Here is a 15,609-nt window from a genome sequence, read left to right on the forward strand (position 1 = left end):
GGGAGCCGCCGGCTCCCAGCGGGCGTGAGGCTGGAGGGTCGTCACGGCATGTGCTGCTCTGTTTGGGGAAGGTCTGTGCCGCTGTGACAGCGGGCGCGGAACAGCTGCGTGAAAACGCTCCGGAGAGCAAACTCCAGATCGGGACGGCTGGCTGACACCGGGCAGTCAGCCCGGCCCATCAGGGAGACGTCTCGGTACACCTTTTTCACCAATAATAGCATATGGTGTAGTCCGGTTTTGCCCTGTCTGAGCAGAAGCCGTGCCCCGCCGTGAATTCGGGCCGCTCGAGCAGCGGCCGTGCGGCCAACCCGCACAGAGGCGGTCCGTGCCCTGCCTCTGCCCTGCCCGGGGCCGTCCTGCTCTGGGCCCCTGCCAGCAGCAGATTGCTCGGAAATGGAATATAAATAGAAAATAATTTAACTATATATATATATGTATATATATACATAAATATATAAATAGAATATATAGAAAATAAAACACTGGTTTTGTCATCTCTTGGCCATAAGGGTACACTATCACTGTTCTTCACAGCTACCAAGTGTCTAAACTATGTCATTATTACATGAGATAGTTGAGGATGGTATCCTACAAACTGACCTTTGCCCAGATTTGTGACCTGTTTTTGGTGCCTGGGTATGAATTTCAGTTACTAGCAGGAGCACTTTCCATGGAAAAAGGTTTCCAACTCAACATTTCGCAGTGAAACTGCAGCAGTTCTTTGCAAATTGAAGATAATGTGGTTTTTACTTCCACCTTCCCACACGTTTCAAAATTTCAGAGCAAGGCTGAAATTAACGCTGAAGTTATTCTTTAGCACAGCCCGTTGTCACTTTCCTTTTGCAACCACCTTTTGATTTCTTAATTAATTTTGAAACTGTTGACTTGGAGCCAAATTATATTAAAACATTGCGTGAAGTCTCATTTGGATAATATCACTGACTTGCAATGTAAATAAAGTTAGATGCAATAGCTGCAATATTGCAATGTAATTTTTTCTCTTTCATGAGTGAAAAGCCTCCGACTGCTGCCTGATTTACCTGTTTCCCAATTACAAGTGTAGTATCTGTTTATTTAGCTGGAGGTTGAAACACTTTCTTAATGTCCTTTTTTTAATTTTTTTTTAATTTTCTCTCTTTCCAAACATGTTGTGCAGTACTGGAGCTTCCTAGAACTGATTTGGAAGTCACATGCAGAAATACTATCCTGCTGTTCCCTTCTAGAAGCTACGTTTGTTCTGTTCAGAACTAGAGCATGACCTCCATAAAAGAATAAGGTTGAAAGAACAGAGAGTTATCAATGAGATATATCAAGATGAGGGGGAAGTGCGTAGTGAGCCCTTGTCCAGCCCTGGGCCAGGATGTTCTACCCATACCTTTGAGTTGTTCTTTCAGCCAGTGCTCTTAAATCGTGGCCAGCTTCTGCTGCCCTGTCCGATGGTTTCCGCTCCCTCCAGGCACAGGAGGGATCTCTGCCGTGTGCGGTGGCAGGGATCGCTGGCTGTGCCGTGAGCAGCAGAGGGCTCTCCAACACCAGCTTCTGGAAGCAGCAGAGGCTCAGCCTCTATTTCTTTTAGCCAGGTTCTAATGAAACGCACGATTCTTCTCTCTCTGCCGAACCAGTGCAGTTGTACCTCCTGACAGGGAACTCCTGCAGGGTGTGTGCAGTTTTGAAGTGCTCTTGCCTGACCCATAAATGCACATTAAGTTGCCAGACTTCGTGGGGCTTTACTCCATTTGTTGTTTAAGACATGGTATTTTCTCACCTGGGTCTTTTCCCCCTTTCTTAGTACAGAATAAGGTGATAATCAGTAGTGTCCCTGTTTCATATTTAGCTCATATTTTAATAACAAAGATGATGTAATTCGTTTACATTGTGTCAAAGGCATTTTTTCTTACTCTGTATCAGTCCAGTGGAATTAGAAAAAGGGGAGAGCAAGATTTTAGTTGCCTCTGCAGTGCTGTACTTATGAATTTGAACAAGTCTATGGATTCAATTAACAACTCTTTTAATTTCATTTTATAACTAAAAAACAGATATCTCTTTTGCTTTAGTTTGTGTTTTATCTTTTCTTGTTTGCTGCAGTTTAGCTAACAATGAATCAGAAAGAAATGACTGGCAACCAAAGTTCCTGGGATAATTTGCTAGCAGATTTCCCTCAAGGCCCGCTTTCCAGATATCGTAAGAAAGCTTCTTTCAACTGGAAGGAGATGGCAGTGTTCATAGATGGTGAAGATATCATCCAGCTGAAGGTAAACTTGGCAAGAATTGTAAGGATATTTTAATTGTGGAGATATCAGTAGAACTAAGTATGGTTTTTTTTAAGGGACTGTAGTTAATGATGCTCTGTAAATATGGAGCATGGAGAAATTTGATTTGCACAGCCAATTTTCAGAAGAGAGCTGAATTTTTAACCAATCTATTCTGCTGTGTTGTAAGACTCATTTAATTACTGAACATCAGTACAGGGGAGACCAGCAGGTGCTACATTTCAGAACTCGAGTGTTCATTTCAAACTGAGAAATAACTATATTCTACCATTTATTTACTGTTTGCATTAAATCATAGATCACATGATTTTGCAAGGCACTTATGCAGAGCTAAGTTCAAGCCACTGTCAAACAGTATTTCTGTCTTACTTTGACCTCCTTTCCAATGTTTTGTGCTTGCATTAATGCTTATGTGGCATTGCAATTGGAGATTAGCATGTGAACCTTGCTGAAAGCTAACCCTACCAAGAAAAGAGATTAATTGCACAAGAGATGGTGTGGAAATGCATGACTTGGAGATATAGGAGGAGAAAGAGCCTTTCTGAAGGTGGTGTAGATGTATATAGATTTAAGTAATCTTGAATCTTCACCATAATTATAAAAATCCTAGCAGGTAGATCAGAGAAATCAAAAAGGCCTGGTTTTGCATCTGACTGGTGTGTTTTAGAGCAGAGAAAAAACCTCCAATGTTCTGTGTCTGAAGGAGTTTCAAAGCTGTGTGGGCAGGTAGAGTTGTTAACACGGAGAAAGGAAATGACTGCCTTTCAAAGGAAAGCACAGGAAGTCTAGATTTCTTCCTTCTTATGTGAAAGACAATTAAGAAGGTGTGAATATCTTGAAGACACAGCTCTGGGATAAAAAAAAAAGCCATAATATATTACCTAATACAGAAAGGATCCAAATTACAATATTAAAAGATGCACATCCCCACATTGGAGGGCTGCATATGGTGGTTCCATTAAATGGAGCCCTTTTTTACTTTCATCTGGGAAGAGAGCAGTTTGGTAGCTTAATGGTTTTACCATCATGACATATTTCTAACTGAATGTAAGCCCTGGAGTTTTACCTTTATCCTCAGACGGAGTGACTCTGCCCCTTAGATTCTGCCAGCAGCTTCATGTATTGAGATAGTGAAGCTGCTACACAAAGCAAGTAAGTTTTACCGTAGTGTTCTTGTAGATTCAGAGTGAATCACTTCATGGTGAAGGAGATGTCATAAAATTTAGCTGCATTAGCTGTATATATGATATAATTTAAATATATTTCCTAATTCTCTGGAATTTTTGCTTTTTAGGTTTATACCTTCCAGCAAACAATTGTAGTTTGAGACCCAGTGTTACTCTAGAAGGAAGTTAACAGGTTTTGCTAATGATTTTTAGGTCAATATTCTCATTTAAGTTTTTTCCTCTCCAAGAACAGAATCTTCTCTGCTCTGGAAAATGATCCTCTCTTTGCACATCATCCTGAAGAAGATTTGTGCCGTGAGAAGTACCAGGAGCTGACCTTCCTGCGCTGTAAAAGGCTCTTTGAGTATGAGTTTCTCACTCAGCAAGAGATGATGGAGAACCCATTAAGACTTTTTAATATGGTGCTCTATGTAGGAATGTATGATTGGTCTCTATGTCTCAAGTTTTTCTTACATTCTGGTGTAAGTACAGTTCAGTGGCTATAGTGGTGTATGTTTGAATTTAAGTAACTTATAAGATCATCATTTTGTTGCTTTATGCCTATTTTAAGAAAATTTGATTTTTTCCTCGTCCTTTCTTTTCAAGAATGGTATTAAGTTTTAACTGTTTAGAACAGTCAGAGAGCTGTGGGTAATCTTTATTGTTAAACCCCTGTCTCCACTGGAATCCCACCTAGAAACTAAAGGTGAAACAGTACAGACAGAGATAAAGAAAAGAAAAATTCATGACTTCTTTTGTTTACTTCTTTGCTTCCTCTCTAGGGTAGCCAAAGAACTTTTTTGTTGGTCGCTGTGTGTTTGCTAAAGATTTGCAGCTATCAGAAACTTACCTGCTTGAGCCCCAGTGTCTTAATGAAGGGCAGAATCCTGAAGGGATAGAAAGCAGTTTAAAATTTCTCACTGGTATCAGTGGCTGAATTCTGTTAATCAGTTGTTTCCCAGATGGGTCTCTCACAAAGATTGCTCAGCATAGCTGGTCAAATATTATCAGTTGAATAAATAAATTAATTATTACTATTCACCCAGCTGGGAAGTGCCTAGGAATTAGAGTTTTGTTGTGTGAATATACATGTAGGAAAATTGAAGGTAGCTTTCAAATCAGCATTCTTGTTCGATCCTGAAACAGCTACTTTCAGTTCCCAATCTGTTTGCAGTAGAATGAACTAAAATAGTATTTAAGTTTTCCTTTGTTCAAGGGAATATCAGTAAGTACAAGTGGAAAGTATTTCTAAGCAATTGCAATGAAGGCTTGAACAGGTTAGAGCTGGGACAAGTTCAGTCATATATAAAGGGGCCTTGACAAGATCAAATCCTGACTTACCTCCTCCAGCTATAGTCTAATTATAGCTTACTGTGCAGCCCAATTTGCCTGGTCTCTTTACTGGACATCTCTATTAAAAGTCATGTGCAATTTGTGCTTTTCATCACAGGACACAGATTTCATTCATTTTTCTCTTTTTACAGACATTTGCAGGTTCAATTATGAGTGCTTCTAAGAGACTTGCACACATTTTGAAACACGTTTATAGCATGGAGGTAATTTTTTTCTAATAATTTGTGAGAAATGGACACTATTAGAACTGTGTTTGCACTATTTGCAGTTTAAGTATTATTTCTGATCTCTTTGCATACCTAGGTACCTCTAAATAGCAAAAGAATGGAGCAGATGGCCATGGAACAGATTCAAGCATTGAACTCTGACTGTCCTCACTACTAGCTCATAAACCACTTGCTGGATATGTTTTAGACTGTCCAAGTTAACATGCAGACAAAATTTGGGAACTTTTCCCTAAAGGCAGTATAGATGACATTACACCAGTTCAGGCTCTGTCCAGAGTCATTTAAGAGTGTCCTGCTAGGATACTCTTAACCTTGATGTGTTGCCAAAAAATTCCATTGTAATGCTATAGATGGAAAATAAAAATGTCTTAATGCCAAAGAAACACCACATGGAGTTCAGTGGGAACTTGGGACCAAGCACTCTGCAGAATAAATGCAGCCTGTCTGATACAGAAGAAATTCTAAACATTTTCTCCAGTCTAGGCCATGTGGGCAGCATTCACTGTCTGTCCAGACCCTCTGATTTTGCAAGATAAATGTTTTGATTGCACTTTAACTGAGCCTTGTGCTTCTTTTGTTGCTCTTTCACTTCCTGTTTCGTTTTGGGGTTTTTTTTGTGTTTTTTTTTTTTTTTGCCAAGTTACTCTCCAATAGCTGAATTTGAAATAATTTTTAAAATCTTACAGTTTTAATTAATATAACAAAGTGGTCCTGAACTGTGCCCTCTGTCTCCTAATTTAGATTTTTGGATGTTTTGCTCTGACTGAACTCAGCCACGGATCTAACACCAAAGGCTTACGGACTACAGCCACATTTGATCCCAGCTCTCAGGTTAGTCCTTGCTGCACGCTGTCAGCCAGGCTTCCTTTCCATACAGAACTGTGTGAGAAGGAGTTGGTCCCTGCACAGGCTTCAGCTCTCACAGCTGAAACAACTCTCTCAGTTCTTTACTTGAAATCACAGCTCAGTTTAACCTAAGATCTAGGAAATGCTTCCCAGTCCATTAATCTGCATTTCTTTGTTAACTGCTTAAATGAGCAATTAAAAAAGCTGAGTTTCAGTCTTTACAAAGAGATAATGAGCTTTTTGAACTCTAATTTTTTTTTTCCTTACTGCATGTGTTCTCTCTAAAGTTGAACACAATAAGAGAGATTTCAGATGCTGGAGTGCAGTATAGAATAAATCCTGGCAGTTAATGAATGTTTTCTGGATATTTTTGAATGTATTCTGAATGTTTCTGAATGTTTTTCACCAGGATGGTGAAAAAAACATCTGTGCTTATTTTTATTATTTATATAATTTTCTTTTTATTTCCTGGTTGCAGGAATTTGTCATCAATACACCTGACTTTGAAGCTGCAAAGTTCTGGGTTGGTAATATGGGGAAACATGCCACTCATGCAGTTTTGTATGCCCAGCTCTATACTCCCGATGGACAGTGCCAAGGATTACATCCCTTTATTGTACAGGTAGGGTAGCAATATTGTTAATAGTTTTATTCTTTCGGGGAAAAGTGGGTTCAAATTAAAGACTTTGTAATGCTGTTATCTATACCTGACCAGCAGATTCTTTATTTAATACCTTCACATTGAATTGGAATTGCAAGCAGGATACTTTTTTAAAATGTTCATTGATTTTATGAAGGTTGTAGAGCTGGTTTTCTACTGTCAGTTTTCTGCAAAACCTTCAGAAAATACAAAAGAGCTGAAAAGTCTCCAGATGATGTTGGTACTTGTATAGAGAGAACTCATCTGCGTCATATGAAGTCCTGAAAGTCTTGCACAGGACTTAAGATGATTTATGTCTGCCAGTGCTTCAGGCTGGTCTGCATGAAATCTGCAAACTTCTACCACAGAAATTATTTTATAAAATTAAAGGCATCAGAAAATATGTCAGTGCAATACAAAACTTGTACATGGTAAAGTGTACTAGACTAGTTGCAGACTGAACAAAGTTTATTACAGAATTGTAATATCTCAAAGCTGATTGTTACATAAAAATTCCAATGGTTTCTGCTTTGTGTACACCTGAAGGAGGTTTCAGTGCTATCTGATGAGAGCAGTCATCAGTGTTAAGTGATATTTAAAACAGTGATGTAATTAATGCCATCTTCCAAAGTAATTTTCATTAAAGTATCTATGTCCTGAATGAGAGGATGCATAAGTACAAGTTATATGCAGGATTATGTGCTTGAAAAAAACAGAGAGGTTTAGTATCAGGGTACAAGTTTGGAATATTTAAAACTTTTTAAAAATTCAGCCAATAACTTTCATTGCTCTGTTACTGAAATGTTTTGTTTCACTTCTGTACAGATTCGAGATACAAAAACTCTCCTACCAATGCCAGGTGTGATGGTAGGAGACATAGGAAAGAAACTTGGGCTGAATGGATTGGATAATGGGTAAGTCAATACATTTGAAAGAGAAAACATTCTAGGTTATGTCACAATGTAGTGGTGCAAAGATCCCCCTGTATCTGTTCTGTCTTTAGTTCTGAAGTGTTCACCAGTGGTTTAAAATTTTTGATATTTCTAAAAAAAAACCCAGACTGAAAGATCTTGATTTTCAGTATTTTCTATCTGAATAAACAGCCTTTCAGCCTTTCTCAGTCTAAAATGTGAAATGCTCCTGGTATTCTGTGAATATCCCCAGGCAGTCTTGCAGTCACAGACTCTTCAACAATAATAATAAGAAAAAAATGTAGTAAGTTCTGAGTAAATAACTTTATCAGCTTCTGAACCGATCTGGATGTAAGACTTTAATTATTTTTTCTGTTGATTTCCAGCCCACAGGAAGGATAGTGGTGGTCCCCAGACAAGGTTTATTTTCAGTAAAGATTAAGATAAATGAGACCAAAGAGAGAAACTATGTATCTTGTTTAAACCATGGGATTTCTAGACTGCAGCCAATAAAGAGAAGGCTAGTTATTTTATTCGGTATTATGTGTGTACAGTTGAAATAAAAATGTACCTGGCTCCATTTCTTAGTCATGGACTCCAAGGGCCTTTCTGTGTCTGCTTTAATAACCAAAGGTGTCTGATGGGGAGGAGATACAGTGAGGAAACAAAGGTAGATTTCTGTATTAAAACAGTCATTATGTAGAAGATATTTAAACTGTCAGATTAGTTACATAGCTATGTATAAAGACAAAAACTTTAAATGGCGAAGAAAGGTTTCACTTCCTTATGCCTCAAATTTACTTCTTTCTGTCTATTCAGTTTGTCACAGATTTATGTATTGTCCTTCAAAACAGATCATTGCAGTAAACACAGTATAGACATCTGAAAGTATCCTACTTTCAAATATTATGGCATTGACTGGTTTTTCAGAAGGTTGTAGGAATTTTATGGTTATTTAGCTCATTATCATTGATTCTCTGTTTCCTGAAGACACAGAAGAAATAAATTTTAAAAACCTGAAATAACCCAAAATGAATTTACAGAGGAAAACTGCGAGAAAGACTTGGAAAAGAGGGATGTTTAAGGTTTGATGGGTATTTTTTCCTGCTTCTGCATTACAGACTAGTAGCCACCAGATGGCACAGCAGCATGGGCCTGAGTAATCTAAATGTTATTCAACTTCATATTTCTATAGAAATATTTAAATTCTGCTGTTCATTCTTATATTGCAATATAGATTTATGTGCAACATGGGAATGTAGAGTATGCTTGTTATGTGACTTTAAAATGTACATAATTTTAAATCCATTTCTCCATTATCTACTGGAAAAATATAGTATTTATTAAAATACAAGTAATAACTGAATAATTTGAAATTATAATCCATAAAATACTCTTTAAGTGAGATACCAGTGACTTCCTATCTTAATGTCAGATGAAGTCCCTTACCTTAGTTGACATCATATGTCATTTAAAGCTGTCATAGGGCATTCCTGTTTACTTTGTAGATGTTGTTTTAAGAAAATTATTATGTTCAAATAGTAGTGCCCAAAGAGCCCCAATCATGGATGTAGATCTCTTAAATATGCATTAAGATAGTCCCTGCATTAGAAACCTTAAGACAGCACTTGCAGATTAAGAAAGTATGAGGGAGCCCAAGGTTACCCATAGGTAGCCCTCATTTAGCTAAAAACTCCAGGGCCCTGTGTTCCTGAACTACTTCAGCTGCTTTTTTCTTTGGAGAGGTCTAAGATTGCAGGCAGGCCAACATTGTTCTCCAGAACCAGGGAACCAAGATTTGCTCTGCAACCTTCCTGCTCACACTGAGATGTCAGAAGCATCAGGGCTTGGGGATGTTGGTTCTCAGAGGTACATGAAGGTCTGGATGGGGACTGGAGAGGAAGTCCTGCATTTTTTTGCAGAGACAACAAGCCATGCCACCCTAGAGAATGGACTCTTGGTTGCATGATCTGCAAAATGCCAGGATACACAGGGAGATATTTCACTAGATATGGCCCTGTCAAGGTGTTCTCCTTGGCTGTTCAGCAATCTTACATCCTCATTTATCTCAGAGAAAGCATGGGCTTGTGTTAGAATCCACTACATGCACTGCCAGCTTATTTTGAATGTGTGTGTGAAATCTGATTCAGCTACCATGAGCACTTAGTCAATCAGGTCTCTTTCCATGTAGTTACACTCAGGATATGTGGTCATAGTGGGGATCAGAGTCTGACATCTCTGACAGAGATGTTTGCTTTTGTTCTGTGCTTCAATAAACTTATGCTAATGATTTTCAGTATGGATACAGAGAGTTAAGTTCCTGAACATTAATGAAGGTCGTGGGGAAGAAATTCCAGAGCCTCCTTAAAATGCTATTGATTTATGCTATGTAAAAAAACAGAGTAGTTGATTGTAGTGGTCCATTCTGGCTTTGAAAAACAATTAATCTCTTGGGTTGTTTGGCTGAAAGCTGGTTTCCTAGTGATGCAGAGTATAATGTTTTTAGTAAGAGAAAGAATTTCAGAACTAATGTGGGAATTTTTGCAGTGTAAATCCATTTCTAAAATTATCTTTCCAAGTAATTCTCATAGTTTCATAATTTGAATGTCCAAAAATGGTGTTTGCAGGTCTTTGTAACTTTAGCTCCCCTGACAAAAAAAAAGACAAAATCACCATAAAATATTTTAAAATATTTTTCTTTCTCTAGTAAATTTACAATAATTTGTGTAATCAATACATTAAGGGGTAAAAATAGAACTCTGTTTTTTCTTATGGAGGGTTTAGACTGGGTTTGTGTTTTGTTACCAAAGTTAAATCAGACTGCCACCAGGGGATGCAAATGCTTCAGTCTTTATTTTATAATATTAAAATGTCCACCTGTTGCTAGTGCTCTGGCAGTCTTTGAAATATGCTGCTCACTGAGGACCCAAAATTGTAGGAGCTGAGGGAAAAAAAACAACTGAGAAGATCCCTGAGTATTACGGATTTCAGGGGCTTTTCAGCATGGCAGGCGTAAGGGGAGGTGGGGGTGGGATGCACACATAAAGCAAGAGCTGGGCTATGTGTTGATGTGCATTTCTGTTTCCTTCCTTTGGTGTTGGGTTTTTTTTTTGGTGGGGGGAAGAATGTACCTTAGCTACTGGAACATTGCCCAAATTGCCCATTCCTTCAATGCACATCAGTAAATGATTGATACTGAATTGGTGGTGAACCAGTTTCATGTCCAGTTGTAACAAGCAGCAAGTTTCTGCTTTCCCCTCCCCAAAAATGGAAATGATGCCCAACTATATCTGTATGGGGAAGAGTGAAAATCAGCTATAACTGATTTCAGAACTGGTGCTTAGCATGCCTGTCTTTGTAAAACATGTTCTGAGCTCATTCAGCTGTGTCCACTGATAACATGTATACAGCTTGTTGAGCAGATAAAACCCTTTGTAAGGGAAGAACTAGAGAAATGAAACTGTCATTTTACCTTAAGCCTTTGTAGGGGAGGAAAGGGTCTTTCAAGAGGAAGAGCTGCTAACTGGATCTAATGATAATTGTGGGTTTGGGAGAACTGGTGGGGTTTATTAGCTGTTTAACAGTCTTTTGTATACAATTAAAATGTAGTCAATCTTTGCACACATACAACACACTAAGATGTTCAGCATGTTCTCTAGCAATCAGTGAGGCCAGATTCAGTTTTCTGGATACTGCAAACAAAACAGAATGCCCAAGAAGAAATGGGTAAAGGGGACTTATTGGACAGAAAACAATAAATTGTGTAAAAGGATCCTTCAGGAAAGAGATAGCTCAGAAAGCCCTCACTGTAATTCCTTGTATTTTGACAAAGATGGGATATATCACAAGCCTTTACAAATTGTATTTAAATTGTTAATTCATAATTTGTTTCTTCATTGCTGTTTCAGCATCACTGCAATAATACATTATGATGCTGCTATTGCTAGTTTAGGGACAGAACAATCAGTCTAGTCCTTTTAGTCTTCTACTATTTATCCTCTTAATGCTCATTTAAATTTTGCAACTGTTGCAGTTATTTCACCAGGAAGATAGGAGCTATAATACATAGTTGAAGCCCAAATAGTCTTTGGAACTTCATCTTTCAATCTGAAGCAGTAGTTCACTGAAGACAATATCCATAGTCAGCTTCTTTGGTTATTTGCTTCTACTTCCATACTGCCTTTTTCTTTCTGCTGTGATGAACATTTATGTAGCTGTAGGGGAACTGGAACTACATGAAAACTAATGAAAAAAACCCCTACCAATTTTTGTAGTCTTCAGTCAGATAATTTGTCAGGTCTGGTTCACTGCAAGGCCTTAGGAGTGGCTGTTTCAGTACAGGAAAAAGAACAGAGATATAAGAAATCAAGTCTAAAAATCAGTCCTTCTTCCCAAATAAACAAGCTTGGGCTTGCTTAATATTTTTTACTGCCTTACAGCCTCTGACCTAAGTATCAAACAATTGTACTGGCAATGAAGTGGCTATAGATGAAAAAAGAATGTTAAAATGCTTGTACCTGTATTTACGTTATCTGAATACACCATGAACACTTTAGTCTTTGTGTAAAGTGCCGCTTCCACAGTTAAAACTAGGTTTGCAAAGACATCTTTTATGTTTACAGTTTAAGTTAAAGCTGTGCTTTTTGCAGCAGAATCATTGACATTTCCCTGCTTTGCCCCCCTCATGTAGTTTCTGCAGTCAGGGTTGGACACTACCTGTATATACACTGTTGGACTACCACATACACTATGTGGACACTGTGTACATACACTGTTACTAGGCTGTGGTCACATTGCCTCAGAGTGCTGCCTTATCCCCTCATTTTTGTCATGTTCATGTGCCTCAAAATTCTACAGCAATAGCTACTTCACACTGAAAGGCACTCGATGTGAGTGAAAATGGGGAAAGGTAGATTTAAATCTGGTCACATAATAATTGTTTTTTGATGCACAGAAATACAGCCTCACATCTGCAGTGAACTTCAACCAGCCATTTTTGTTCCTTAGCAGAGCTCTGTCAGCTCTCAACAGCTGCAGGAGTCTGCACATCCAGAGCTCCTCACAACACTAGCACTTGAACTGTAAGAACTTTAGTGTGAGTGGGTCTTTGTATGCCTGTGAAGTCCATTAGGTTAGGATTAGGTGACCTATAAACTATGTTGTTTTATCTTTGTTATTGAGCATTACTGTACATAGCTGCATTCTTACATTAGAGCCTTGATTGTAGAAAATAAAACTAAAATAATGCCATGCAGTTTTCCCCAGTTTCACTGTTACTCTTTTCAGCTCTAACCTTTCTGTGAGCATCAGTCTAGAATATGTGGCAGTTTTTTTTCCTTCTGCAAGTTTTTCATCAAACCTCTGAAGTATTATTCTTCCCAAGGTTTAATGTATCCCATAAACAGCCCTGATCAATTGACTCACAGCCTTCCAATACCATTCACCTGCTTTCTGTTTCTGGCTGGAAGTCTGGCATTAGAGATGATTGCACCATCTCTAAGGTAGTCAGTAACAAAAGTTGGCAGAAAAGGCATTTTAGTGAGTCTGAAGTTCACCAAAGCATGTTTGAGCTATTTGTACTCTAGGTAACAGTTTATTACTTTAGTACTGGCAAAAGGAGCTCATAGCTTTTCCAGCTGTTCCTCTTTTATCAGCATTACTGCACACCAGATGAATTACTATTGCGTGATTTAAAGTCAGTGAGATTAACTTAGTTTGAAATGCTCCCTAAACTACTGGCCAAGGAACCCAAACAAGAATGCTACTATTGGAATGACACTTTACTCTGCTCAGCTGCTCTTGGTAGAAATCTATGTGATACAGGTTTTTTTTATCTGTGGTAAAAAATGTGTCTACATGATGCAAAATTGCACATTGCTGTAGAGGCCTGTGATATGTATTTAAAGTGACAGCTGTCTGTCTGTCTTGCTGAGAGGCCTTAATCTCAGTCACGCTATCTGCTGTGCTGAAGAGGCCCTAAGTAGGGCAGCTTTTAAACCTCTGGTCTTGTCATCACTGTGTGAAATTTAGCCATTTTCCAAACTTGCTGGTACATGATATCCCCATGACTGTGTATGCAGTTCCATTATTGTAAGATATTTCTTCAATTCTTTAAGGAGATTTTTCCCTTAAACGCATTGACAGATGCGGGCCAAGTCTGTGCGTTCTAGGCTAATAACCATTAAAAACGTGATCATTGACTTCATTAAATCTTACTGTTTATTTTTAATATGTTCCAATATCAAGTTCCAATTGGCCAGTATGTCTAACAATTCCCAATAGCAAAGTTCTTGGAGAAGGAGCATAACAGCAGTTGGCAGCAATCTCACAAGGTCGCTTAACCCACCAGTCCTGTGAGGTTCTGCTTTTATTTTCAACACTTGTGCTTATAAGCAAAATAGCTTATTCCTTTACACATGGAAATTTTCTGTTGAATTTTTAATTGCTAGTTCTGCTGCTCTGCTTTGCTTCTTAAAGTCTTTGCCATCTGATATGCATATCCACATATCTTTATATAATATATCTGTAATGGATAATATCAAGGGAAAAAATCTAAACTTCAAAAACCTGTTACTTGAATTCATTTTGATTTTAAGGAAATAGGCTACCATATAATGATAGGAAATTCAATATTTTGGTTCCCTAGCTGTGAGTGAAGTTATTAAAGAAGGGTGTGCTTGTACTTTTTAATCATAATAATTTTAGGTCATCTTTTTATGTGGTACAGAATTAGCTTCCTTATATTTGTGTCAGTTTATAATAAAACTTTCTTGAAGGTTTTTCACTCTTTCCAACAGAAAACCTCCCTTAGATTTAACTGTTTGGGATTGTATTACAGCAACTGAAAGTGGGTAAAATTGTTTAGGTCATTTTGGGAGCTGTTTTGTTCAGCACACATCTGTCACATGTTCGTTATGAGTAGGCATGGAATTCCTGAAAGTAGGCAATTGGTATATAGGCAATTAATAAAGTAGTAGCTTTCCATTTGCTTTTTATGAACACTTGAGTCTCAAACTCAGGTCAATATAAAAAAAAAAAATTACAACTGTGCAACTTTCCTTAGTGAATACACACTACAATGTGTAAAGTGTAGCAATGTAAAACACAACACATAACAGAGGATAATCTGTCGTTTTATTCATTGTTATTGTCTCCCAAGTAACAAATGACAGAACAAAGGAAAGTGTCCTCAAGTGGTACCAGGTGAGGTTTAGGTTAGATACTGAGAAAAAATTTCTTCACTGGAAGATTTTAAGACATTGAGACAGGCTGCCCAGGGCTAAGGGGTGGAATCATCATCCCTGGAAATGTTCAGAAGATGTGTGGATGTCACACTTGGGGACGTGGGTTAGTGGTGAACATGGTACTGCTGGAGTAATGGTTGGACTCTGATATTGGAGGTGTTTTCCAGCCTAATGACTCTATGAATGCTGCCATGAAATCTTGCCATTCATCACATAGGAGGCTAAGCGTGTTCCAGATATGTATTTGCAGAGAGAAAGCCTAAGAACTGGAGCCCTTTGAAATATGTTCCTAATATGTGCCCCAAAGATTGTATCATCTCTTAGAGTTAGGTCAACTCTTCCTTTAGTCTGGCTTATAATTCCAGTTTTTATCACCCATTGAATAGCTTCCTACTTGGGAGGGATCCCTATAAACATCCATGGAGCTCTCTTACTTTCATCACTCTGATTTTTAAAATTCTCTTTTGACCTAATGGCTTGTAAAAAATGATGAGCTGCTGGTGTGCTGTGACTGGCAGGCATCTTGTCAGGAAAATATTCTTCAGTAATTGGTGTCTGCTTCACTGTTTGAACATATTTGTAGCTTCCTGCCTTATGCTTTCATTGTAAGGTCCTAGGAGGAAGCAAGCACCTTCTTGGAATTCTGTGGATGGACAGTAACTGCGAAAAAAGAGGGTAAACTAGAAGCCTAAACCTTGCCACACACACACTTCTGTAATTAAAGTAATGAGTAATAATAATTAAAAGCTCAAGTTCTTTCTAAGATGCATGCTATTGCTTAAAAATATCGGTTGTTGTACAGTTTTAGTTGTGATTCTCTTTGGGATATAGGAAGCAGAGAATGTGAATTTAGCCAAAAGATCTTTCTAGAAAGATATTTTTTATTTTCAGTGATATGAAAAAATATTAACGTAGATGGAAATCAGATTTTTGGAAAATCTGAATTTGCTTC

The 15,609-nt window shown here is 38.1% G+C and overlaps 1 protein-coding gene across 2 annotated transcripts in view; it reads left to right on the forward strand.

Annotated features, from left to right (window-relative positions):
• Positions 1-15,609, forward strand: part of ACOX3 (acyl-CoA oxidase 3, pristanoyl) — a 31,837-nt gene that overhangs the window by 172 nt on the left and 16,056 nt on the right. The window contains exons 1-7 of one of the 2 annotated variants that reach the window (XM_084205289.1): positions 80-194; positions 2,086-2,252; positions 3,685-3,918; positions 4,921-4,992; positions 5,758-5,847; positions 6,341-6,484; positions 7,328-7,416. In XM_084205289.1, coding sequence (XP_084061415.1) covers positions 2,097-2,252; positions 3,685-3,918; positions 4,921-4,992; positions 5,758-5,847; positions 6,341-6,484; positions 7,328-7,416 — 785 coding nt within the window. In that variant the 5' untranslated portion in view covers positions 80-194; positions 2,086-2,096. Of the gene's footprint in view, positions 1-79; positions 195-2,085; positions 2,253-3,684; positions 3,919-4,920; positions 4,993-5,757; positions 5,848-6,340; positions 6,485-7,327; positions 7,417-15,609 lie in introns of those variants that run through there. The other variant, XM_084205288.1, reaches the window with a different exon arrangement.

Source organism: Fringilla coelebs (assembly GCF_963513975.1).
Source record: "Fringilla coelebs genome assembly, chromosome: 4".
NCBI classification, from domain to species: Eukaryota; Metazoa; Chordata; class Aves; order Passeriformes; family Fringillidae; genus Fringilla; species Fringilla coelebs.